At 41.8% G+C, this 24,029-nt stretch overlaps 5 protein-coding genes across 9 annotated transcripts; 2 read left to right on the forward strand and 3 right to left on the reverse strand.

Annotated features, from left to right (window-relative positions):
• The first annotated feature begins 4,091 nt into the window (after nucleotides 1–4,091).
• Nucleotides 4,092–9,710, forward strand: ppp5c (protein phosphatase 5, catalytic subunit). Its single transcript, XM_011608664.2, has 14 exons — nucleotides 4,092–4,110; nucleotides 4,460–4,623; nucleotides 5,522–5,763; nucleotides 6,262–6,409; nucleotides 6,526–6,647; nucleotides 6,723–6,788; nucleotides 6,897–6,995; nucleotides 7,343–7,448; nucleotides 7,610–7,752; nucleotides 7,832–7,919; nucleotides 8,025–8,065; nucleotides 8,177–8,355; nucleotides 8,433–8,514; nucleotides 8,653–9,710. The coding sequence occupies exons 2-14, from the start codon at nucleotides 4,530–4,532 to the stop codon at nucleotides 8,713–8,715; spliced, it is 1,473 nt and encodes a 490-aa protein (XP_011606966.1). The 5' UTR covers nucleotides 4,092–4,110; nucleotides 4,460–4,529; the 3' UTR covers nucleotides 8,716–9,710.
• Nucleotides 9,711–10,244: 534 nt separating this feature from the next.
• LOC105417089 (THAP domain-containing protein 5-like) lies at nucleotides 10,245–12,973 on the forward strand. 5 transcript variants are annotated; one of them, XM_029843845.1, is made up of 5 exons: nucleotides 10,245–10,436; nucleotides 11,068–11,251; nucleotides 11,508–12,250; nucleotides 12,358–12,544; nucleotides 12,684–12,973. In XM_029843845.1, exons 1-5 carry the CDS (start codon nucleotides 10,363–10,365, stop codon nucleotides 12,933–12,935), a joined length of 1,440 nt encoding a protein of 479 aa, XP_029699705.1. In that variant the 5' UTR covers nucleotides 10,245–10,362; the 3' UTR covers nucleotides 12,936–12,973. The 5 variants fall into 5 exon arrangements, with proteins under 5 accessions (XP_029699705.1, XP_011606967.1, XP_011606968.1 ...); XM_011608665.2 differs by having other exon boundaries at nucleotides 10,251–10,436; nucleotides 11,505–12,250; nucleotides 12,358–12,547; nucleotides 12,683–12,973; XM_011608666.2 differs by having other exon boundaries at nucleotides 10,251–10,436; nucleotides 11,505–12,250; nucleotides 12,683–12,973.
• A 2,395-nt stretch (nucleotides 12,974–15,368) lies between these two features.
• Nucleotides 15,369–16,767, reverse strand: cldn3a (claudin-3). Its single transcript, XM_003968607.3, has one exon. It carries the CDS (start codon nucleotides 16,604–16,606, stop codon nucleotides 15,959–15,961), a length of 648 nt encoding a protein of 215 aa, XP_003968656.1. The 5' UTR covers nucleotides 16,607–16,767; the 3' UTR covers nucleotides 15,369–15,958.
• Nucleotides 16,768–17,551: 784 nt separating this feature from the next.
• Nucleotides 17,552–18,655, reverse strand: LOC101074127 (claudin-3). The gene has a single exon (XM_011608667.2). It carries the CDS (start codon nucleotides 18,586–18,588, stop codon nucleotides 17,935–17,937), a length of 654 nt encoding a protein of 217 aa, XP_011606969.2. The 5' UTR covers nucleotides 18,589–18,655; the 3' UTR covers nucleotides 17,552–17,934.
• A 1,540-nt stretch (nucleotides 18,656–20,195) lies between these two features.
• On the reverse strand, nucleotides 20,196–21,216 carry cldn5c (claudin-4). Its single transcript, XM_003968685.2, has one exon. It carries the CDS (start codon nucleotides 21,111–21,113, stop codon nucleotides 20,445–20,447), a length of 669 nt encoding a protein of 222 aa, XP_003968734.1. The 5' UTR covers nucleotides 21,114–21,216; the 3' UTR covers nucleotides 20,196–20,444.
• Nucleotides 21,217–24,029: the final 2,813 nt, after the last annotated feature.

A 24,029-nucleotide genomic window follows, 5' to 3' on the forward strand; every position in this document is an offset into this window, starting at 1 on the left:
TAGTGGTGGCAGGGAGCTGGGGGGAGGTCGGGGTCAAAGTGGGCTGAGTCATTCTTTTCCACCCACTTCCTGCAATCTGAATTTAGTAGTTTATGCAATTCTTCATTATTTATCCTTTCCAGTCGCTCTTACATGCAATGAGATCCTATCCAAGGCCACTCGCTCGGATCTTTGCATGCTGCTAGAACATATGTCACATAGCTACTGTCACAATATTTATTTATATCTCCCCACTGTTTAAAAACTCCCATTTTAAATATATATTGATTTGTGGCTACATGGTATTGGGCTGGTCTCTGACCAGAAAACAGTTGCTCTCAACATCCTCACACTCCAGACCTCCACAGGTGACCTCCAGAAGTGACCAATACGAAAGCAGAACAATAAAAGCTCTGGAGATCAAACTACATTAATTAGAGTCTAGTCTCCAGAGGTTTCAGTGCCTGTTGCCTGTAGTGATTTATCTGCGGCTCTCACCACCTGATAAATATGTTAAGTTTGCACCAGTGTGACGTTTGTTTGCTTCTACATTGTCTCTTCACTGCAAATAGGGGTAAAGAGGGCGCCTGCTCCTCCTTCATCGGCCACCCAAGTGTACAGGATATGAACTAATACCCAGCAGTTGGAAATCACACTCCCCAGAGATGAAAACAGCTTAGTGATGAGTCTGGAAGGCACCCAAAGGTTGGTCAGTGGTTAATGCAAACTGACAGGAACGTCCAACAGTAAGAGCAACAGGAAAAGGAAACTCTCCCCCGCAACATCCTGGATCGCCTATGTGCCTATGTGTGAATAGATATTTTCAGACACGGAGCAGAAGTGTGTTTCTCTTTTAAATCAGATTGATATTATATTGCTCATTCACCTCATGGGCAACAGCTTTTCTGAGGAATCGTCACAGCGAGTAACACGATTATCGGGAAATGTGTCTGATATGAATCACACCAAACAGCTAAGATCTCCTCCATATCCACAAATTAAACTTTCCCCTCGTTACTTTAAAAGTTTTTCCAGCATTTCCGCATGTATTTCCTGACCACAATGAAGGTTCCATACGGAGAGAACTGGGTTGTTTTGGGAATTTAAACTTCAATTCCAGCACTTTATCCATTTTTCAACTACCCATTTATGAGGTTGAAAAGGAAGACACATGTCATCCTTTAATTTTGAATGTGCTAGTCATTGAATTATGTGGACTCAGACATCCTGAGTCACTCATGATGTGGGTTCCTTCGTGGGAAATCTTGACCATGTGTGTCAGACATACTTTATTGCTCATAAACAGTAGGGACACAGCCTGCAAAGTAAAATAAACTAGCCACCACAACATGCCCTTGCTACTGTTAACTAGTGTCAAAACAGTAAATGTGCTGCCAGATGAAAGCTGGTCCTGAACCAGGTCACAAAACTCCTCTGCGTGTTTGCCGCCACTGCTTTGATGAGCTCATTCACCAGAGGGTTACTGTCTGACACATCAGTACAACTGTAGAATGTGAGTGCGATGAAGAGCCTGTAAAAAAATGTGCGACAACCAAACAATGTCTGACTTTGTGTGGTGGGACTGAGTAGAAAAACTTTAATCAACTAGACGAATGACTGAAATCACAGAGTTTTTGTGTTTGGCTGATGTCTCAATGCGACACACAGCATCATCTTGGGAGGCTCCTGGACGCACCCGAGATATTCCGAATCCCCCGCGATTCATTTAGTCTATTTCACATCCTCCACGGCTGTATATTCCAACATTCCACTCTGAAAGTTTCTGTCTTTTTTATCCGAGACTCAGTCATGGGGTGATTTACTCGAATTTCCCATTTCCTGTTTGGGGTGTGTGTCTCATACTCAACACAGATCAAACACTTGCTGCTCACAGCGAGAATTAAGATTATAGATCAGGAAATTATTTATTTAGGGTTAGGGCTATCTATCTATCTATCTATCTATCTATCTATCTATCTATCTATCTATCTATCTATCTATCTATCTATCTATCTATCTATCTATCTATCTATCTATCTATCTATCTATCTATCTATCTATCTATCTATCTATCTAAAACCGTATTTAAACTAAACTGGAATAAATACAAAAATACAAACATTCAAATAATAATGAAAAATTAGCTTTAATACCCGTATAAACCAAGGTCATAAAGACCCTGGATAAAAGGTCAAGAAACACCATTGAAAGCAGGTTTTAATATGGAAAGGTAAAGCCAGCAGTAGACGTTTTAGGCAGGTATCACGTTTGTTTTTCCAGTTGCAAGAAATTTCCAATTCCTCACCCTCCCCTCCAGCGCAGGAACTGCGGTGAACACGCGGTGCGTCATTTCGGGACATTGACTTATACACTGACAGATAGCGGTGCCGATGAGCGGGAGGCTTCCCGAGGAGTCAAGATACATTCTTTGTAATGATTTCATATCATGTGAGCCATGCCTGCATGGGTTTTGTCGACAATTCAAGGAAATTATCAGCAGACAAAGAATTACAGAGAAGAGAGGGAGGGAAAGGCCAGATGAGATAGAAGGAAACATGAGAGACTGTGGAGGAAGATATGATGAGTTTCCCCCAATTGATTTTCTTTGATGTTCTCTGCCCCGCCTGCTAGAAAATCATGTGGTTCCAATAAATGTGACTGTCCACAGACTCTCAAATCTTGATATCATCAGTGGAAATATTCATACCCATAGAGCACCAGAGACATTAAGAGATTTACATCAGTACTGGAATTAGTCTGACATGATGGTTAAAAGAGGCCAAACTTGATGTCAAAAACCACTCGGCGAGCCTGCAGGCAAATGTCAGACGTGATAATCTATTGTAAGAAGTTGTGCATATGACCAGTGTAACACACACTTCACTGTGGTCTCATCAATCAGTGACCCATGACCTTGGATAGTAAATCAAATTCCATTTCATCTTCATCTCTCTCCCCCTCTGGTTTTCATAGACGTCTGTGCCCTTCCACTTGTTTGTTTTAACTTTCTCAGGACCCTCCAAAGCTCACGATCACGCATTGGACACCCAAGAGGACTGCAATTTCCCAACTCCATTCCTTCTAACATGTCATGATTTTCTCTACCACGCTCCCTCCCGCGCTGTCTCTCCCACTCACTCTTGGCATTTTCTCTCATGTAGGGCTCAGACTGTGGCGTCAGCTCCTTCCTAGTCAATCTTGCTGTGTATTTCCACTCCTTCAAAAGCAAGTAGTAAAACCACCCTGGAACGAGACATGTTATGACTCCGAGAAAATGAAAAAATAGACAAATCACATAATCATGTGAGAGAAAGTTAGGACTTTAGAGTTAGTGAATGTTTCACAGGGGTCTTTATGAATCACTTGTGAGTCAGTGAAATGACCTCAATTTTGTGTCACATAGTTCTTAATGTCTTGTATTTTGGTGAACTTCTAACCTTTACCCAAACACAGCAGACCACAAACCTAATGCTCAAATTGTGAACTTTTATTTTCCAACAAAAAACACAGATGCCTCTGTGACTCCACAGTAGCCTAGTTTTGACTACATACAGGGTAGATCCTTCAACAGGGGGAAAAACAAACAAGGCTGCTTCTCTTTCTATTAAAATTGTGTGATCTTTTTGCCAAACACCTACTTGTAACATGAATGTGCAGGAAACTGTGTTTGTGCTTTAATTTGATAAGATATTCAACTGTGTTTTGGGATTTTATGGTCCCAAGGCAAGAGTGTTTTTGCATTCAAATGGCATTTTCACTACTAGGAACAGTGACTGAATGTACTTTTGGTGTGAAATTAATTTATATGGAAATTACTGTTATTATGCCAGAGATTATACACAATCAGTTATCAAAAATAATATATAATAATAAAAATTTACCTAATTTTTACGTAATTATTTGGTTGAATATTTTAGTATTTGTGAAGGTTGTTTACTCATCAGGTTTCACAGTATTATGGAGTGATGTTTTTGAAAGTTAATGCTGACCCCTGTTGGTTAATAAAGTAATAACAATGACTTGTGCCGAGCCGGTTCAGGCGCGGGTGTAGGTACCAGATTGACTGTGGCTGCCAGATCGGTTCGGGGAATATCCGGCGCTGAGTGTTGGGATAAGTACTTGGTAGGGAAGGTAACGTCACCTTTTATGATTGGATCAAATATAACTCTATTTCTGATTAGGTCATTTGACGGCTAAATTACATTTACAGTTTTAAAATGAATTGCATTTAAGAGGAATTGGATATTTTAAACGTCAGCATCGTTTGCTCTTTTCAACCTGGTCGTGTAATGACATTTAAGTGACGTCATCTGGATGCGCAGAATAGACCGTTGAACTATTACCGACGCGGAGTAAATATTGCAACGACGCTAATTAGCCTTCGTAATATATTTATACTCAATTTTACAGGGTTGTGATTTTTATATAATTTTTTACACTTGCAGTATTTTTCCATAAACGCTGATTCTTAATCTCTCAGAAGTGCCGGCTAGTCAAAAGTTCGCTTTAACTCCAGGGAAGGTTTAACGACGTTTGCGACTGTGCCGTCAATGGTTCGCGGATCGGATAACGGCAGTGAGAAGATGGCGGAGGGAGATAACAGTGCAGAGCTACTGAAGGAGAAGGCAAATCAGTACTTTAAAGGTAAGTCTACGAGACTTGTCAATTCAGCTATTCCCATTCCGTTTTAAGGACATACACAAACGTTGTCAACGGTTGTAGTACACATACAATTGTGTTGCAACATTCTGCCATTTTGAGCCGGCCGTTAATGCTAAAATAAGCTAACATGGCTCTCAGAGCATGTTGAGTGTGAACCTCATTCATTCGGATTACGCAGACTAGCCTGCTAAGACTAGCTAGCAGCATGGTCACCCAAAACAGTCATTGATGTTCACGTATATCACTGACGAATAATGTGCGGCTAAAATGCTCATATAATTTACGCTGCACGTCAACTAGATCAGACTTGTTCTCACACTTGGGTGATTTTCGGTGGAATGTTTAGATAGTTGTGTATTTCTAGCTGGTGCTCATTAAAGTACTAGAATGTTCTATTAGCAATCGAGCTCATGTGAACTATCCACCCTAGCTGCAGTCATGAACTTTTTCGTTTTATTTTACATTTCGTGTTAAACTCAAGTAATTCTGATATAAATCAAATGTGCTTATTTTGATTAGCGCCAGCAATGACTTGTTGGAACTGCCAAATTTGTATTTTTGTCATTTGTATCACAAACATGAATCACATCTGTGAAATAATATAATATTGTCTTTCATAAGGAATAAGTGCATCCTTTGCTTTGTTGGTGTATATTTCATTTTTAAACTATGGTATTTCCTTATAATGCCAAAACATACATCACTTATGTTTTAGTGTCTAGCTTTGCATGGTTTTAGTGCATGTACGATGGTTTCCCCACCAAAGTTTTCTCCTATTTTCCTTGTAAGTCACTAGAAAGGTTTATATCAGCTTGAATCTTGTGATAGTGTTTATTAGTCCACAAGTTATTTTTAGTGAACTTGTGACTTTGTTTTTCAGAGAAAGACTATGAAAATGCAATCAAGTACTACTCAGAAGCCCTGGAGCTCAATCCAACCAATGCCATCTATTATAGCAACCGAAGCCTGGCATACCTGCGCACAGAGTGCTATGGCTATGCCCTGGCAGATGCAACGAAGGCCCTGGAGATAGACAAAAACTACATTAAGGGATATTATCGTCGTGCCACCTCCAACATGGCACTGGGCAAGTTCAAGGCTGCACTTAAGGACTATGAAACAGTAAGAAATGTTGTAATTATGTGTTGTCAACTGAAATGCCATTTTAACCTAAAATATACAAAGAAATTAGAAATGTTTGCAGTTAAGCTAAATGCTCTGCCTATATTTTGCAAATGACATTACTCCCAATTTTATCGCATGTTGGTCCCAGACACCGGTGGGACTCGTTAGACTTAATATGAATGATGCTTTAATCCAATTTTGTATGAATATGACTCATAGTAAATGCCATTATCTCAGGTAAAATAACAATGTCCACAACACCACCACAGTCATAGCAGTTTATTACATTAAACCATGTGCCACAAAAGCAAAGTTTTGTATAGCGAGGTAGGTTTATGAACAGAGTGTAAAATATTTGATGCTTAAACTTTTCCATCCTTTTTTGAATTTTATGCATTTTAGTGCTTTTGTGAAAATAGCTGCTAATTTTTCCAGTATCTGCTTCAGTATTTTCTAGTGCGCATAATTCTCAATATTTTCTCTTTGTGACAATAGGTAGTAAGAGTTCGACCAAATGACAAGGATGCAAGGATGAAGTATCAAGAATGTAACAAGATTGTGAAGCAGAAGGCTTTTGAGAGAGCAATTGCCAGTGATGAGACAAAAAAATCTGTTGTTGACTCTCTGGACATTGAAAATATGAGTAGGTTTCTCTAACTGAAGTATTAATAGATTTTCCTTTTTTGCTGGTTGAACAAAACTATGTGACCGGATTTACTTATTTTTAATGTAATAATCCAACATGATCATCTATTGCAGCCATTGAGGATGACTATGCAGGCCCAAAACTTGAAAATGGTAAAGTGACATTGGCATTCATGAAAGAGATGATGGATTGGTTCGAAGATCAGAAGAAACTCCACAGAAAGTGCGCTTACCAGGTAAATGTGTTTTCATAATAAAGTTGACTCAGTTTCACTTTAGAAGGTTGAACCAGTGTTTTTGTTGCTTTCCAGATTTTGGTGCAAGTTAAAGAAGTTCTGTCAAAACTACCAAGTCTGATTGAAATCGCATTAAAAGAAGTGAGTACTTTGCACGTCCCATCCTGTGAAGCTTATTTTTATATTCGTCTATTTAAAAGGAGATCATGTTTGTGAGCTTTTTGTAACTTTATTTCTCTTTTCCCACAGACAGAAAAAATAACAATTTGTGGCGACACTCATGGACAATACTATGATCTCCTCAACATTTTTAAGTTGAACGGCCTTCCGTCAGAGACCAACCCATATGTATCCTCGCTTATTCTCAATCTTAAACCACAGTACACAGTTGCTGCACTTAACTAAATCATTGAGCATATTTTCCACTGAAATGTTTCTCTCTTCTCTAAAACCACCCTAGAATTAAAGACCATAATTCCCGTGGTAGAAGATTCTCCATGTGACTATTTTCCATTTTATTTTGTAAAAACAAACGCGTTGATTACCTTTTTATAGGCAATTACATTATAAATTGAAGCCGTTCTATTTAAGGAGGTTGGAAGAAAGAGAATGTTATTTATGTTGTTCCCTGATGTAGATTTTAGATTTCATTACCTTTCTAAATGTGCCTGATAAATCTTAACCACAGAATTCAGCTGTTTAACGGAGACTTTGTAGATCGCGGTTCTTTCTCTCTTGAAGTTATTCTTACCCTCTTCGGATTCAAGCTGCTCTATCCTGACAACTTTCACTTGCTTCGAGGTAAGAAGACTGGGGATGAATGAGTTAACGAGTCTGAGGCGTGATTAGTAGCAGCCCAACATTGCCACTTGGTGTCCTGTCCCAAAATTCAATAATCCAATTTGTTTAGATTGTTACATTACTAATATTGTGTTATTTCTGTAATATCTTTTCATTTAAAGGTAACCATGAGACAGACAATATGAACCAGATGTATGGTTTTGAAGGAGAAATCAAAGCTAAGTACACCGCCCAGATGTTCCAGCTCTTCAGTGAGGTCTTCCAGTGGTTGCCTCTTGCACAGTGTATCAACAACAAAGTACTGGTAAGAAATGGCATGATAACTAGTTATGCTGTGTTATTTTAGTAGTCTTGTATCTTATTATATTGTACAACCATCTCAGGTGATGCATGGTGGTCTGTTCAGTGAAGATGGCGTCACATTAGAAGACCTTAGAAAGATTGAGAGGAACAGACAACCTCCTGACTCAGGTAGAGCCAAACTCTTGGTTTAAGTGATCGAAAGCTCATTTTAAAAAAGTCCCTTAAAGAGTAGAAAATATGTCCATTTGAACAGCTTCCTCTTCTTCCCACCAGGTCCAATGTGTGACCTGCTCTGGTCTGATCCACAGCCTCAGGTGGGCTCCCATCAACCAAATATCATCTTAAGGTTTATTTGTCGAGCATCCAACCAATTGGATGTTTTGATTGGAATATTAGTTGCTTAGTTGTTTTTCTCTTTCATGCAGAATGGCCGTTCCATCAGCAAGCGAGGAGTGAGCTGTCAGTTCGGGCCAGATGTGACGGAACGCTTTCTCAACCAGAACAAGCTGGACTTCATTGTGCGAAGTCATGAGGTCAAGGCAGAGGGCTATGAGGTCACTCATTCAGGGAAGTGCATCACCGTGTTTTCAGCGCCCAATTACTGGTAGGTATTAATGCGGAATCATTTTGGGCCTTCTGCTGATTTTAATTTTAACTTTGTTGAATTCTACGTTTCTAAAGTGATCAGATGGGAAACAAAGGAGCTTATATTCACCTCAGGGGATCAGACCTCAAGCCAGAGTTTCACCAGTTCACTGCTGTGGTGAGTTTCCTTTTCGTCTCATTGGTTTTTTGCCCACTGTCCTTAGTCTGTAGCCAGAAGATCAATTCTGTTCTGTTCCCTCATTAATATAAAAGTCTTGTTGAAGTTTGACCGTATGTTTTCATCCCTTTTTTCCAGCCTCATCCAAATGTCAAGCCCATGGCATATGCCAACACGCTAATGCAGATGGGACTGATGTAGAGGCCCCGCTCTGTCCGTGACACCAACGAGCTCCCATCTGACCCGAAACATGCCAGCCACTTCACTCCTTCCAGTGTTCAGACATTCTATTGTTCAAGTTTAGCCTGAATGATCCCACTCCCAGACAAACATCTATTAGTTATTGACAAACGGCATGTGGTGTATATGAGATGGGAAATGAGCACTTCCACCATCCCACTTCCGAACTGGATATATTATTTTAAACTGGATAAAGCATATTCCAGTAATTGTTTGCCCACTCCCTGGGTAAAACAATCACTCAAGTCATTGCAGCTGCTCAGATTTTAAATATATGATCTACAGTACATGGCAGATGGGATCAATAGTTGGTATGTACCAAAGATCTGTAATGATTGTTCAGTTATTACAAGGATAATCTTGTGATTCTGAAACTTTACATTGTACTGTTGGCCTGCGTACACATCTTAGAGCATTGTAAACTGGGTTAAGAGCAGCATGTTGGTGTATTTCAAACAATTATCGTGTACACGTTTTATTTGACAGGAGAACAGAATACACATACGAGCCCAGTTTCTCAAACCAGAATGATTGTTTTAGATACATTCTTAATGGTGCTGTTTGCCATTAGTGGTGTATTTAGTGGGTTCAATAATATAGCTGGTAACATTTATTTTGCACTGCTTCCTGTTCAGGAAGGTACCGCTGCTCTCCATGTTTTATATTTGACTGTAACTATGCCACACACCTGGCAGCTCCTACACATTTTATCATCCAGACTTGTTTAGAGTGAAAAGGAGATACAGAGCAGAAGTACAGATGGCACACGAACCTGGTGATTTCAAACCACATTCACATCCAAAATGCAATCCAGTATTGAAACGCACAGCTGCATTGTCCAGTGGCCCTCAACTTTTTAGATGAATACACAGATGTGTATGTATATATACTGTATCATTTAAAGATTCTGTGTAATGTTTGGAAAAAAAATTGAATAAAAAAATCCAGTCCAGTGATTTAAGAGACAAACTGCTTATTTATAAAATGAGAATCATCGTAATGAAATCGTATATTTATCTAATTTAAATGAGAGAAAGCCGCTGTGGTTCGTAAACCGGTGGCTCTCTTTAAGCAGATCGAAGCTAATGTTGTGGGCGTGGTCTCCTGTCACCGCGTGTGACAACACCGGATGTTGTGAGCAGGAAAGTCGGCTAGCCAACAGCTAAAGCTATATAATGTATAAAATAAGCTGCATCATTATAAACATAAAAAGTGAGCTCTGAACATCAATAGCGAGACTTTATTCATTTTGATAAACGTTTTACTGTTGGTATACCAATGTGAATATCTTAAATGTTGTCTCTGTAAGAAATTATACATTGTTGCAGAAATAGTCAATATTGTAAAATTCTTAAAGACTTATTATGGCTTAATTATTTTGAAATCCGAGAGCACACGTACGCACACACACCCTTAAGGGAAGGAAAAGACGTATCAATATAATGTAAATTACACGGGCGACGTGTGTTGTCGCAGTTATTTGACGTCACCGGCTTTAACAGCTGATTGTAAAGGCGTCAACTAAGCGCCACGACTTGACAACAGTACACGAGTTTGCTTTCACCTTGTTCCTAAACCAGCAGGACACGGAGGGATCACCGACCACAAATGCCCAAACATTGTTCGGTGCCAAACTGCAAAAATGACTCCGGGCCGGGCACAGTCAGGAAGAGCTTCTACAAGTAAGACACGTCTTTAATTTTTTTTTAAATTCTTTTTTAACCTAACAATTTACTTCCGATGAGGGTGTTAGAGGAACCATTGAGGATCCCGAAAGGATGAGTCATTCTTTAACAATATGGCTTTTCTTCCAAACGTTGTATTTACTGACACAGATCATCATTTTTTCGATCCCCCCCGATCTTGCTAACCTGGCAAGCTTTTTCTGACCTTTGAGACGAGATACCATTAAAAGATTTCTAAAGCTTCGTGTTGAAACGGAGTTTTGTGACGATGTCATCTTACTCCTGGAGGTGACAATATGTTGCATTTTCACCTGCTTTTGATAAATCTCGTATTTTATATTATTGAAGCAGTTTCTGTTCCATATATTCAAGGTAAAGGCAGTACCTGTAACATCATGTGATACTCGAGAGAGTAATTTAAAATCTATGTCCAATATCAAATACTGTTGTAATTTTAAAAATATCAATTTTCTATAGTTTGGAATTGTTGATCAAAATTTGGCATACGTGTTTTAATTTCATATGTACATGATCACTCTGGAATAACTCCCAGTTGTGCTTCAGCTGAAATATTTCACTTTGAAAAGCCTGGTGGAGAACGATCTCACGTTTTGGTCCTCAATCCCAGGTTTCCTCTGCAGGACACAGAGCGGTTGCAGCAGTGGCTGAGGAACATGGGTCGGGAAAACTGGACACCGTCGAGATACCATTATATTTGCCACGAACATTTTGCTCCAGAGTGTTTCAAAATGCGATGGGGCATTCGTTACCTTGAAAACGACGCCGTGCCGACAGTCTTTCAGAAAAACCAGGTAAATGGAAATAAAGTAAATATTGAACTTTAGGGCTTTACTGGGAAGGTAAGACCAGCACTGATATTCTGCTGAATACTCCAATGCTGCGACCATGTTAGCACTTGCAGCTTTATGCAATATGGTTGCAATTAGACCCGACATTGTTTGATATATGATGCTTTGGCCACCTCGCACATGATATTAGCAGTGAAGTGTTTGGTTACAGCAAAGCTTTCATGTTTAAGCATAAATAGTCCTGTTTTCTTTTCAGAAGTCAACCACTGCTGATCCCAGCGAGGAGTCCAAACAGCCTGATAGTGAAACAGTGCTGCAGGATGGGTCATTTGCAGCAGAAGCTGTAGAGACATTTCAAACGGTACATCTGTATGAGATCACCGTCACCCCATCGCAGCAGGGAGAAACCAGCATGGTGGAGTCATCTGACTGTTCTCGCCAGACAGACCCGAACCAGCCAGCAACAGGAGTGAATTTCCCTTTAGCGTTATTCCAGAAGGATCGGGCTAACGGTGCCAACAGCACAGAGGTGGTGGTGATGGCAGAGAACCTTTCTAGGGGAGAACCAGATGAGCTTATAGCTGCTCTCCTAATGCAGGGCCACCAGCTGGTCATGGATGAATCCGCACTTGGCTGCATAGATGAAGCCTCTCTTTATGTTGAGGATCTTAGTCATACACCAGAGCACCTCTCCAATGTCCAAGAAGGACAGGTAGCTCAGGAAGGACAGGAAGTAATCACGTACTTTGAGACGATACCAAACATTTTGCCAAGCAACATTTTTACCCAGTGGAATATTCCCCCAGATACAGTTTTGTCATCAGCTCTGAGCTCTAAACCCATCACGTCGACACTGCCGATAGTGTCCAAACATGTGCCACCTTCCCCCAAGTCCTTGGTTCTCAAAGTGGACCGACTGGACACGGATGAGGGAGAGGGAGACGATGGACAGTCAGAGGAGGACAGCATGGAATGGCAGAACCACCAGCTAGAAGAGCACTGGTGGGAACCGTTTTCTTGACTTTTTCACATCTTTAATTGGGAAACATTCTTGAAAAGGCCCTTTAATCTAATACAGCTTTCAAAATTTGTGATTACTACACCGCCAGCTACCACAAGAACAGTCTGAGTAAGGAGCAGCTGGAGGTGATCGTGTCGGAGTTGCAGAAGAAAGTGAAAATGCTGCAGCAGCGACATCGCAGACATCTGGACAAACTGGTGGGACTGGAGAACACAGTCAGCCAGCTGAGGCAGAACAACCTGCTGAATGAAGAGCGACTCCAGCTTCTAGAGAGGGTGGTGGGCTTGAAGCACTTACAGATAGAACGCATAATTTCCCCAAGACATAAATCATAGGTTTAGAATTAAGTTAAAATTCTGAAGGAGTCATAGAGCATAAAAATAAAAAATGTATTTTCTGTTGTCCCCTCTCAGGCCTACATGCAGACGGGTGCAGCCATGTCAGATGCAGGTGAGACTGTGGCCATCATTTATGAAGAGGACGACGGCTCATACCTGTACGCACCTCTCAGCAATCCGCACGAATACCTGTGAAGCCTCTATCAGTGCAATCATCTCATTTCTGTCCTGTCTGTGGGGAAAAAAAAATGGGCGAGGTTTTCTTCAAGAAAATACTGTTTCTCCTTTTCTTTACTTCTTTCAACTTCAATTTTTACAACTTTTTTAATTAAACATAAATGAATCTAATTAAAACACTTCCATTTACTCCAAGTGTTTTCCTTACTTACTGCACACATCTGCAGGTCAGAATTAGGCGAGTCATGCAGCCCACGATGTTTCATTTCTGATTTAAATTGAGATGAAACGGTGTAAACTATATGCAAAGACCTATTTTCACTTTTAACCTAAAACTAGTTTAAGAAATTGTGCTGAATTTTGCACGTTATTACTTGTTCTTGCCACTAGATGGCGGGCGAGAACTCAATTTTGAAATGATTCAAATTAAATGAGATGAGACCGAACTGTCGTTATTTACGCAATATAATAATATTAGAAAATTACATTATATAAAGTTATATATATATATATAATAGTAATAATACTGCTAACCTGAACCCCAGCTTCTTCTGACATTGTTCTCCAAAAACATGATTACATAACTGAAAGTGATGCAAATTAATTTCTTATCTGTTCTTATGATGGATTCATTGCTGGAATGTAAGGGAGGATGTTATTTTGACTTTTATCTGTAGTTATGTTAGCTGTGATGGGCCAGCATTCCACCAAAACACCCACTAGTTAAAAACAGTTATTATTACATTACCTATACAAAAGTTGATTTTGAACACCTTAAAATTCTGTCTTCCTGATCAGTGCATTGCTACAGTTCTTAGTGGATTTGATCCTTTTAGAGTTATTTGCAAAAAAAAGGAAAGTAGAAAAAACAACAACTAAAAAATACCGAGGGGGCGGAATTAAAGCAAAACTGGCTCACAGCTGCACACAGCTGCAGGAGTGTTGCCACCAGGGTTTAATAAAATAAAAATCCCCTCCCCACCAGTACATTTCTGCTAAACAGTCCTCCCTCTGCATTCTTCTAACATTTTGGTAAAGATAAATAAGTATATGATCCCTTCCGAGATTTAGCACTTTTAACACTTCCTTGTTGCTGCACTCTAACATTCACATCTTTAAAACATTATTTACATTTTTGTGAATTACCTATTTGCCTTTGAGATTAAGGAAAAAATCCATCTTTTCTGTATTATTTCCAGATACCAGTGTATTTAGTCTATCTGCCAAAGCACAAAAAAGAAGAGAATATATTTATTTAACAGGTCCAACCTTAATGTTAACCTTAATGTTAACCTTAATGTTACCTTAATGCTAACCCTAATGCTAACCCTGTCCTTGTGGGTTTGTGTTCACTGGAAAAGGAGATCTATTAAAATGAATGCTGTCCTTTTCTTGTGACTAATTTAATATATCATTAAAGTCTGATTCATGATTCACATTAAACAAACTGCTTTAGTTACCCTCATGTCATGTAAAGACCAACCTTTCATGACAGATATTGTCCGTATTTGGATGTAAAAACTGCTGCACCAGCCTAAAAAAACACCAGGTGAGTTCCCACTTACAGGACACAGGCAGGCTGTGTTATTTTCAGATAAGTTGGGGGGGGTTTCCTCTGTGGCTTCAGGTGCCAGGTAACGTCTCTGCCCTTCACATTCCCCAGTATCGGTCACGTGACCCGAGCATAGTTGGTGGAGCGTGTCCAGAGAGGTTCACAGAACTCTCCGCTTTCTCCCAATTCTCCGTTTGCGTTCACTTTTTTCATTTTTTTTTTAGTTGTGGCCATTTTGTCCCTTTTTATATGAGTTTTTATTCTCTTTCTCCCAAGGTTTTGCTTGAAAGACACATTTATGTAAAGAATGGAATATCTCTTTTGCTACCAATTGAAAATGAAACCCGTGTAATGCCTTCTGTTGATACTAAACACACATTTGTAGAATCAATGATTAGCTTAACAATGACCAAACCACCCTGAGGTCCTTTGACAAGTCATTGGAACGGCACACAGGAAGTGCTGCTCACTGCAATGAACGCACACACGTGCGAGGCTGTGAAGCTTTGTTTCTATGCAAGGAGCTTTCATTAGTAGCCTTTAATTGATGTTATCATGACCAGATGTCAAGCAGATGTTGATACCTGAGACAAAGAAACTAGAGAGATGGCCAGCTCTTCCATGTTTACTGTGTTTGCTCATTAAGGTTTCATGATGCTGTCAGGTGAGGATCCTTGTGTGGGTGAAGCCTGAAGGGCTGAGTACTGGTGATATCAGGGCAGCTCCCACAAGTGTGTAATGGGGTAAGTATGTGATGTGGGCTTGGACAAGTCTGCAAACCAAAAATCTAAAGCTCACTGGCCAAAGACTGGAAAATAAATGCATCACGCAGCCTGGCACCACGTCACCTCTCTGAGCTGCAGCTTCTCACCTCTGGCTGCTAACCGATACTGTGGATAATTATTTAGCGCGTGTGCGGTTAAATTGCCAGGAGCTGGAAACCTTCTGGGTTAGGTGTCATGATGCTTTTGTACCTGGTCCTTTACCGAGTTTACTGGCTTCTGTTCAATACAAACGAGACCGGACAGGAAATTAGGCAACAAGACTGTTTATTAATACTTGGGAGTTACATATACTGCAGGTATAAAACACAGGTTCCTTTAATTCATGAACTTTTCAGCGCACGTCTTCTTCTTCCATCTCCAACCTTATCATACTCCACGACCTATTGAATGAACTTCTGCTCTTCCTCGACTGTTACACGGAATTATTGATGACAGTATTTACAGCACAGGTTGCAGTTGCTTCACATGTAGTTTTCACTATATTTTACATGAAGTGGGAACAAAAAATAATCACAGACGTGTTTACAGCATTGAAAAAAATGAAGAAGGCAGCTCCGAATAAAAAGTATTTTTGGTGTGTTGAGCATTGAAAGCGCAGCAGAGCTTTGAAACCACTTAAAAGAACATTTCAACTCGGTGTTCTTTACTGTATTTCTTTCTGTAAAACAAAGAGCTTAGTTTGGTTAAGGCAGGAGGTTCAATGCATTCAAGGCAAAAACAAGCACATCCTTCACTGTGGAGTCTCCTTATTCCCGTGAGCTCAGTTCCTCAGTGCACCTTGGCTTCGGTGCTGGACAGCAAATTTAAGAATCATTGAGGTCTTTTGCTCAGAAACATTCAAACATAGTCTTTTCTCTCTATCGCTGGACCGCCTGCTGACCGTGAGGCGGAGTAGGCCATTCTGGAAGGGTTGTATCTGGTCTCGCGTGGAGGGCAGGAGCAGCAGAGCAGCCCGCCGCCAAGAATCAGGAGGGCAGCGGCCGCCCAGCCGATGTAGAGCGCGGCGCCGAGTTCCCTCCGCTGAGCATCGGTGATCAAAGGGTTGTAGAAATCCCTGATGATGGTGTTGGCTGACCAGGACACTGGAATGAGCTGCATCACTCCAGAGACAATGAAGAAAACTCCGGAGATGATCATCACCTTGGCTTTAGAGGCCTCCTCTTCAATGCAGTTGGTGCACTTGGCCCCGGCGATGCCAATCATCACGGCCAGGATGGCTAACAGGATGGCTATAACGGTGAGGGCGCGGGCGGCCTGCAGGTCTTGGGAGAGGGCCAGCATGGAGTCATAGACCTTACACTGCATCTGGCCAGTGCTCTGCACCACACAGGTCATCCACAGGCCTTCCCAGATGACCTGAGCTGTCACGATGTTGCTGCCCACGAACGCTGTCACCCTCCACATGGGTAGGGCGCACGCTACGATACCAATAATCCATCCCAAAACACACAAGGAGATGCCTATCAACTCCAGCCCTGCAGACATTCTGACCCCTCTTTTTCTTCTGCTGCTGACAGCCCTTAGAGAAGACTGCAAACAGTCCTAATAACACTAAAATAAATATAGGATAGAAGCAGCCTGGACAAATGAAGCTTTCTGACGTGCATCTACGGCCGTGTGGCGATCTGCTGCTTGGACCTTGGCTGCATCCTTTATAAAACAGGTGGAGGGGAGGAGTCCTTCAAGGAGCTGACATCATCAAAAGGGATGGAAGAACCTGGATCCAGTCTGCTATCAGCTTACAGCTAACTTCACAATGGGCCTGGCCACAAAGAGCCTTTTACGGCTGAAAGGGCAAACTGGTATTTGGTTGAAGTAAACAAAAACAAACCCAAGGGTTACGAGCTATGTGAGAGATTGTGTTTATGCTGGGCATCGCAGCGCAGCACATTTGCACAATGACCACAGATGTTTGTGGCATCCTGGAATATTTGAGCAACATTTTTAAGCATGTTACCAAATGATGCAACTGGGAAAACATAAAAGTGGGAAGTCCTTCACTTTCGGGAAAAGAGCTTCACCTAACGGCAGCGTCGGGTTCGATGGCCCTTAATGACTCTGTCTGCAGAACGCCCTTGAAATTCTTCAGTGTGTCTGCCTAGAAATGACCCCCCCCCCCCCCAACATTCTAAAGCTGAGTGATGACAACCCCGCCCCGCCTCTGTCCTCCTCTGATATGAAACAGCTCCATTGTCTGGGAAGGCCGTTCAGATAATGTGGGGAAGCTGACAAAGTAGCGGCTCTTGTTATCACAGAGCCAACAGACATATGGGAGACAGCCAGGTGGGAGGGAGGCTCCCGCTCAGCCACCTGATGGCTGCTTACGTGGGCCGCCTCCGACCGGTCAGTGGAAAGATCAAATGTCTTACGGATTTCTTAAATGTGTTATTTTGGAGGAGCCAACCTGTCAAATTAGAACGATTATAACCATTTCATTTAAAAAACAAAGGCCTTTTAATAAAAAGAAAACAGCAACATTTCAGATTAACACATTAATACCATTGTCCTATAGTACCGGTACATATTATTATCACTAAAATGTTTTAATCATGGGTCTGTTCAGAACAGTCAGTACTAAAAGTAGAACAAACTGTTTAAAAAAATAAAATGACACATATTACATTTAGTTTCTTACTGTATAAAATACTGTATAAAATACAAGCCCCACATGACCAGAAACCTAAAGGTATTGTTATATACATTGTTAGTATTGTAAGTTCATGACAAGAGTATCAGTGTAGGACAGATGTGTTATAGACCAACACTGAGTTTCCCCCCTCAATTTAGAAGGTAACAAAAAGGCTGCTGGAAGCTCAAACATAGTCTCTCCTGTCATAAACACTGGGAACCATCGACCTGCTCTGGGGGTACGTAATGTTTGATGGCCCGTATCTTTTCACTGGTGGCTTTGGGCAACTGGAAACGAGGACACCCCCTCCGATGAGCAGGAATGCAGCTGCGGCCCAGCCGAGGTAAAGAGCTGCACCAATCTCCCTCTTCTGGGTCTCGGGTATCATTGGATTATAGAACTCCATGATGATGTGATGGGCAGACCAGGAAACAGGAACTAGCTGGGTCAGAGCAGCCAGGAGGAACGCCACCCCAGCAGCTATCATCACCCGAGCCTTGGCCGAGTCTTCTCCCACACAGTTGGTGCATTTTGAACCCATCATGGCCACCACAATTCCCATGACGCCCAGCACGATGGAGATGATAGTGAGCGCGCGAGCAGCTTGGAGGTCCGCGCTCAGAGCCAACATGGAGTCGTGTACTTTGCACTGCATCTGACCCGTGCTCTGGACCACGCAGTTCATCCAGATGCCTTCCCAAGTGATCTGAGCTGTGACGATGTTCATCCCAATAAATGCTGACACTCTCCACATGGGCACGATGCAGGACACGATGGCCAAAATCCATCCGAGGACGCCCAGACTTACTCCAAGTATCTCCAGTCCCACTGAAGCCATGTGTGCCAGTGAATGCGTGCGGAGGCCTTGTTGATGTCAGTATTAAGTGTCTTCTCCAGACTGGTGATTACAGATATATGCATGCGGTCACTTCCTGGGGCAGAGAAGGTGGAGTCACTTGGCCATTGGTTCAGATACAGTTTAAATGATCGTCTGTCCCACCTTTTTGGAATGTCCAAAAAAAAAACAAAAAAAACTCGCATGTAAACAGCCTCAGATTAATCATTCAACCCTCTCGGTCTCGGTAGCTCTCCCAACTATTTGGGTGAGGGAACAGCAAACAGACTGAGGGATTCTGTAGGCTGGGGCAGTTAAAGGATAACACGTGGCGGAGATCAATAAATTAATGATTGATCGGGGAAGATGCTGCACTCATGGCTGTGGGATCCTCATCGGACTTGTTTGGAAAGATGCAAAGTTCTGAAACGTCAGACGCTCAGAATAGATGACCGAAGTGGTCAGAAGGTTTCAAAGGGGTTAACGAGTTCTTCTGTAGACGCGATTATCAGAAGCTCATGTTTGCACGCGTCCATGGAGACTGCCCGTCCAAGTATTTTGATAAAAGCATCCTCCTCCGGTTCTGTGGAAGGTCTGAAAGATTTTAATGATCTATTTCATCTCTGAATCTGTCAATGACTCATTTTCAGTTGCGTGTGCTTCTCTCAGGGCAGTGAAAACATTTTCCCACATCCTGCCATGAGAATTTGCCACAGCGAGGCCACATGTTGCAACGGCAGCACAAACAAGAGCAAAACACTGCTGATCTTTCAGTGCTGAGTTTGCTGATGGACTGCACACGGGACTGAAAACCTTTTAACAATGTAGACATGTTTAAAAAGAAATGCCCGAGTCTCTGACCTGATACATAAATAGCCAAAAAAGAGCAACCTGGCCTTCACCAGACACCATTATCTACCTGTGTGTGCTAAAGGTTGGTTGTGGGGGGGGGTCTTATCACTGTCCTTGTTCTGAAGGTCAGAGTGCATCAGGAGGTGCAACCTCCGTTCAAACTATTGCACATGTGAGCTTGAGTATATACATAGATATATATATAATCATGTTTTTTTTTGTTGTTTTTTTTACAAAATTTGGATGAAAAAGATGATGAAGGCACACAAAAAGGGATTCGGTAAAGATATTTGAAGATATTACACAAGTCACTAAGAAACACTTGTGTCCTACCTGACTTTTTAGGTTTTTGTTCATCTTTTTCTTTTTTTTTGAAGCGGCTTTTTGAGTCCCGTGTGGAACAGAAACATTTGCGAACCACCCACACAAGGAGGCCTTTATAGTTGATTCTGACAGGGTTGCAGTGCTGATTACGTCCCCCTGAATCTTGAGGGGTTTATCTTTTTTCTCTTTTGCAACTGGAGGGATACAATGGCAGGGGAACTGAGGCATGCCTTCATACAAACCACCCATTGTTTCTTTCTCCATTTACCCTGCAATAAAATACCCCATTCTGATGTCTGCAGAGCTCTCATTGGTCAGACTCACTAGTAGCTTGCACCTGTGATGATTCTTGTATATCAAAGTGCAGGTTTTTGCGCACTTAATCTGTGAATGCATTCAATAAAAGCACAAAAACATTCAAAATAAAAGCATTTCACTTTATTTCTACTCAATCAATAAGTTGTTTCAATAAGAAATACTGACTCGTCTTGATCGGTTTGTTCAACACATCTGCAGTAAATTGATCTTTGCTAATATTTAAAAATAAAATATGATATAAAAAGCTAATGTCACCTCCAGAGAAACTGCCATAATACAATGAACAAGCCACATCACAATGTTACATATATGAGCTCAAGATTCCACAGTAAAATCCACCTCGTGCACGTTGGCGGGTCGTGTGCTCACACATAATCTCTTCTGGTGTAACCGTTGACCGACACACTCTTGACAGGGTGGTAACTGAGGCGGGGAGGCATGGACTCTCCACCACCTGATGCTGAAGCTGCTTTTGGCGGACAGGAGCAGCAGAGCAGGGCTCCTCCAATGATGAGCAGGCAGGACGCAGCCCAGCCGAAGTACAGAGCATTACCGAACTCCCTCTTCCCCGTCTCCTCCAGCAGCGGGTCATAAAAGCCCAGCACGATCACGTGCGCTGTCCAGGACACGGCTACCAACAGCAGCAGTCCAGCAACCACAAAGGTTACTCCAGCAGCCACCACCAGCCGCGGTTTGCTGTTCACATCGCGGCTGCAGTTGGTGCACTTGGCCCCAGCCACGGACAGCCCGATACCCACGATGCACAGCACCATCGAAATAATAACCGAGGCACGGGCCGCCTGCAAGTCCACCGACAGTCCCAACATGGATTCGTGCACCTTGCAGTGCATCTGACCGGTGCTCTGCACGGAACAGTTCATCCACAAGCCCTCCCAGATCACCTGGGAAATGACAATGTTCTGACCAATGAAGGCAGCCACCCGCCACATAGGCAGGCCGCAGGTCACCATTACACCCAGCCAGCCGGCCACAGCCAGGACCATCCCAAGGATCTCCAAGCCTGCAGAGTACATAGTTGTAGCCGGGGATGAAGAAGTAGCCGAGCAAGACCGTCTCCCAGGAACAGAAAGTCCTCTGTGTGCACCGGCGGTCCCAAACCCACTGAGATGAGGGCGATATTGGATCCTGTTGACCAAAGTGAGGAAAAAAATGAGAGGGAGAAGCAGATTCTACCTTCTTTGTAGAGCATAGACGACTGAAGGTGGAGTCTCTTTAAGATCATGGCATCACGTTTACCTTCAATATAGCATCTGACAGATTTTTATTTCATCTCTTTTTTATTAACCCTATATATTTTACAAAACTGCCTTAAACCATTGGATTCAACAGCAAATTGTTTTTTGTAGTTTATAAAACATTTAATGTGGAAAATGCATCCAGATTTTTGAAAACCCTCTGTATCACCTCTGGCTATAATGAAGACAGCATTACAGCAGTGTTCTGTTTAAAGGTTTTCAATGTAAGCAAGTGATGTATGATAATGATGTATGATAACCATAAAAAAAGGGTCTATTGCTCTTCAGAAAAGGATTTCTTTTAAAAATTCTGATTCTGATTGTTTATGGTGATTCTTTTCAATGTTATTTATCTCCTGCCTGATTACAGAGCAGGAATAACTCTCGTCTACTCATACCTCCAAATTCTATGGAACAATCTCGGGTAATTCTCAGTAGCTTAGATCATTGCTTCATCAACAAGGCCCCCACAATGATCCTGCGTTTCATGTTTTAAAGTAAAGACTAACTCGGCATGGAAATAACTAACCCCAACAGATGGTTATATCTCTTACCCCTCACCTCCAATTAAGCGAGGTCGCCTGGGTCAGCGGACAGAATAATGGTCTCCACTATCTTGTGTTTTAGCCCCTATTCAGATGCACACTCACACTGAACACCCCACATCCTCCAACAAGAACAAAAGACCTCAGTTTTTATAGTTCAGTGCACAGCACAACAGTCATGCCTGTGTCAAGCTAGGAAAAACATGGCTTATTATCCATAAATAACGATTAATTAAGCAGCTATAGCAGATAAACATAGGTTGTGATATAATTCCATTTCAGGGTGAGAACAGATCACATGACAACTGAGGGACGTATGAGTTAGATGGCATTAAAATGTGATGTTTTGGGTGTAAAGATGGTTTTTACAGGCAGAGGGAGCCACTCTTTCAGTGTGAGTTGCTTGTGATGGATTTCCAGGAAACAGAACATGCCTCATGCTCACCCATCTGATAACTTGGTGGTTTACTTTTATCCACGTAAAGCTCCGTGGGCTCAGAACAGTGGAGAATTCAAATCCAAACAGAAAGTGCACTGAAAGGGCCAACAGTAACATCTGCTGCTAACAGAGTTAGCACTAATTAAATGTTTATACTTGAAGAGAAGGAGCCAAGTCATGGTTATTATGTTAAAGCTTATAATGACTTATAATATTCACTAAAAAGCAGCACAGTGCACTAGATTTTACACATGGCTGGTTGTGCATGAATGCTGTTTACTGGACGCTAACGATCAAGTGATAGTTGGTCAATGACTTGTGAGTTTTTTCTTGTTATAACAGGACAAATCAGAGTGTCTGGCTGGTTAAAATAAGTGTTACAGGTGCAGCAATGGGATTAGACAGGTTGCTAGAAATGATCATGTAGCCACATGTAGAGCACGGTGCAAAACAATCCCCTGTTCAAAAGGAGAACAAGTCTGATGGGGTTCTGTGTGGTCGGCGACAGGTGTTTGTTGCTGTTTGCTTCTTTCTGTCTATTAAATCTCTGTGTAGCGTCTCAATTCGTTGGTTTCTCTGGTGGATGGCAGGCCCTGGGTCGAGGGGGTGTGGGGCCTCTCCCCAGATATGCTGCCTGGGGCACCTGGCTTCTGGCAGGGCTGAGTGTGGCCTATCCCTTCCCTGGGGATGGAAGGATCGTGGTTGTCCAGGGGACGGTCGGTCCTTTGGTATGTCTTGGTTATTCTGTCTACCTGCACCACTTGCTTCCTGGAACAGGCTTGCTTCCTGGAACAGCATGGTGGGACTGTGGGGTCCCGGTCTCAGACTCCTTACTCTCACCAAGTGGCAGACACACACACACACACACACATACACACACACACATACACACACAGACATCCTCACTAACATCAACACACACCACACCTGTGTCTACTTAGATAAGCAAACCTAAGCAAACTTAGAGACATGGTTTGGTTGCAGGATTCAATTTACAACAGTTATCTATGTATATATGTTGGGGTATGTATATAAATGTCTTCGTGTGTGTTTGTGTGGTGAAATCATTAGAATTCTGTTGGTTTAGATGATGTTTAAGAGGTCAACAATAAGAATTTAAAGTGTTCCGACCCTAAATGATTCAACACACAGGCGGGATCGGAGGATTTGTGATGAACAATTCACTTATAATAGCCAATATTTTGTAATAGTTTAAAATATAAACAAATTAGGAACATTGGGAAATCGTGGAAGACTTCAGAGTCTCTTTTGTGTCATGTGACGTCTACGTCGAAGGACACACATGAATCATTGATGAATAAACAAGGATACTGGTACTTTCTGTGCTTAGATTACCAACTGAAACTGTGACTACACCTGTAACAATGGCCCCGTGCTTGGCTGGGATGACATCACACACACACACACACACCCACACACATGTGTCCCACTGTGACACATGGAAACAAGTTTGTTTATCTCCATGGGGAAGCATGACAATATCTAACTGGACAGTTTAAAAAAAAGATAAAACCTGAGAGATCCAGACTGCCATAACTGTATATTTGTAAATGCTTAAAATGATATCAAGTCATCAATGCTGCTCCTGCTTGTCCTAATCGAAACCTGCATGATGGTAACTCAGATAATCCTTTCTCAACATTTAAACCTTTGGAATGTTTCCTGCTTCTTTTAGCCTATTCATTCCAT

Source organism: Takifugu rubripes, chromosome 11 (genome assembly GCF_901000725.2).
Source record: "Takifugu rubripes chromosome 11, fTakRub1.2, whole genome shotgun sequence".
NCBI classification, from domain to species: domain Eukaryota; kingdom Metazoa; phylum Chordata; class Actinopteri; order Tetraodontiformes; family Tetraodontidae; genus Takifugu; species Takifugu rubripes.

Coding starts and splice junctions, on each gene's coding strand:
- ppp5c (XM_011608664.2), top strand. CDS start 4,530: ATGGTTCGCGGATCGGATAACGGCAGTGAGAAGATGGCGGAGGGAGAT. Junction 4,624..5,521: donor GGCAAATCAGTACTTTAAAG/GTAAGTCTACGA, acceptor TTTGTTTTTCAG/AGAAAGACTATGAAAATGCA. Junction 8,515..8,652: donor TTCACCAGTTCACTGCTGTG/GTGAGTTTCCTT, acceptor CCTTTTTTCCAG/CCTCATCCAAATGTCAAGCC.
- LOC105417089 (XM_029843845.1), top strand. CDS start 10,363: ATGCCCAAACATTGTTCGGTGCCAAACTGCAAAAATGACTCCGGGCCG. Junction 10,437..11,067: donor GTCAGGAAGAGCTTCTACAA/GTAAGACACGTC, acceptor CCTCAATCCCAG/GTTTCCTCTGCAGGACACAG. Junction 11,252..11,507: donor CAGTCTTTCAGAAAAACCAG/GTAAATGGAAAT, acceptor TCTTTTCAGAAG/TCAACCACTGCTGATCCCAG.
- cldn3a (XM_003968607.3), bottom strand. CDS start 16,606: ATGTCTGCAGGGCTGGAGTTGATAGGCATCTCCTTGTGTGTTTTGGGA.
- LOC101074127 (XM_011608667.2), bottom strand. CDS start 18,588: ATGGCTTCAGTGGGACTGGAGATACTTGGAGTAAGTCTGGGCGTCCTC.
- cldn5c (XM_003968685.2), bottom strand. CDS start 21,113: ATGTACTCTGCAGGCTTGGAGATCCTTGGGATGGTCCTGGCTGTGGCC.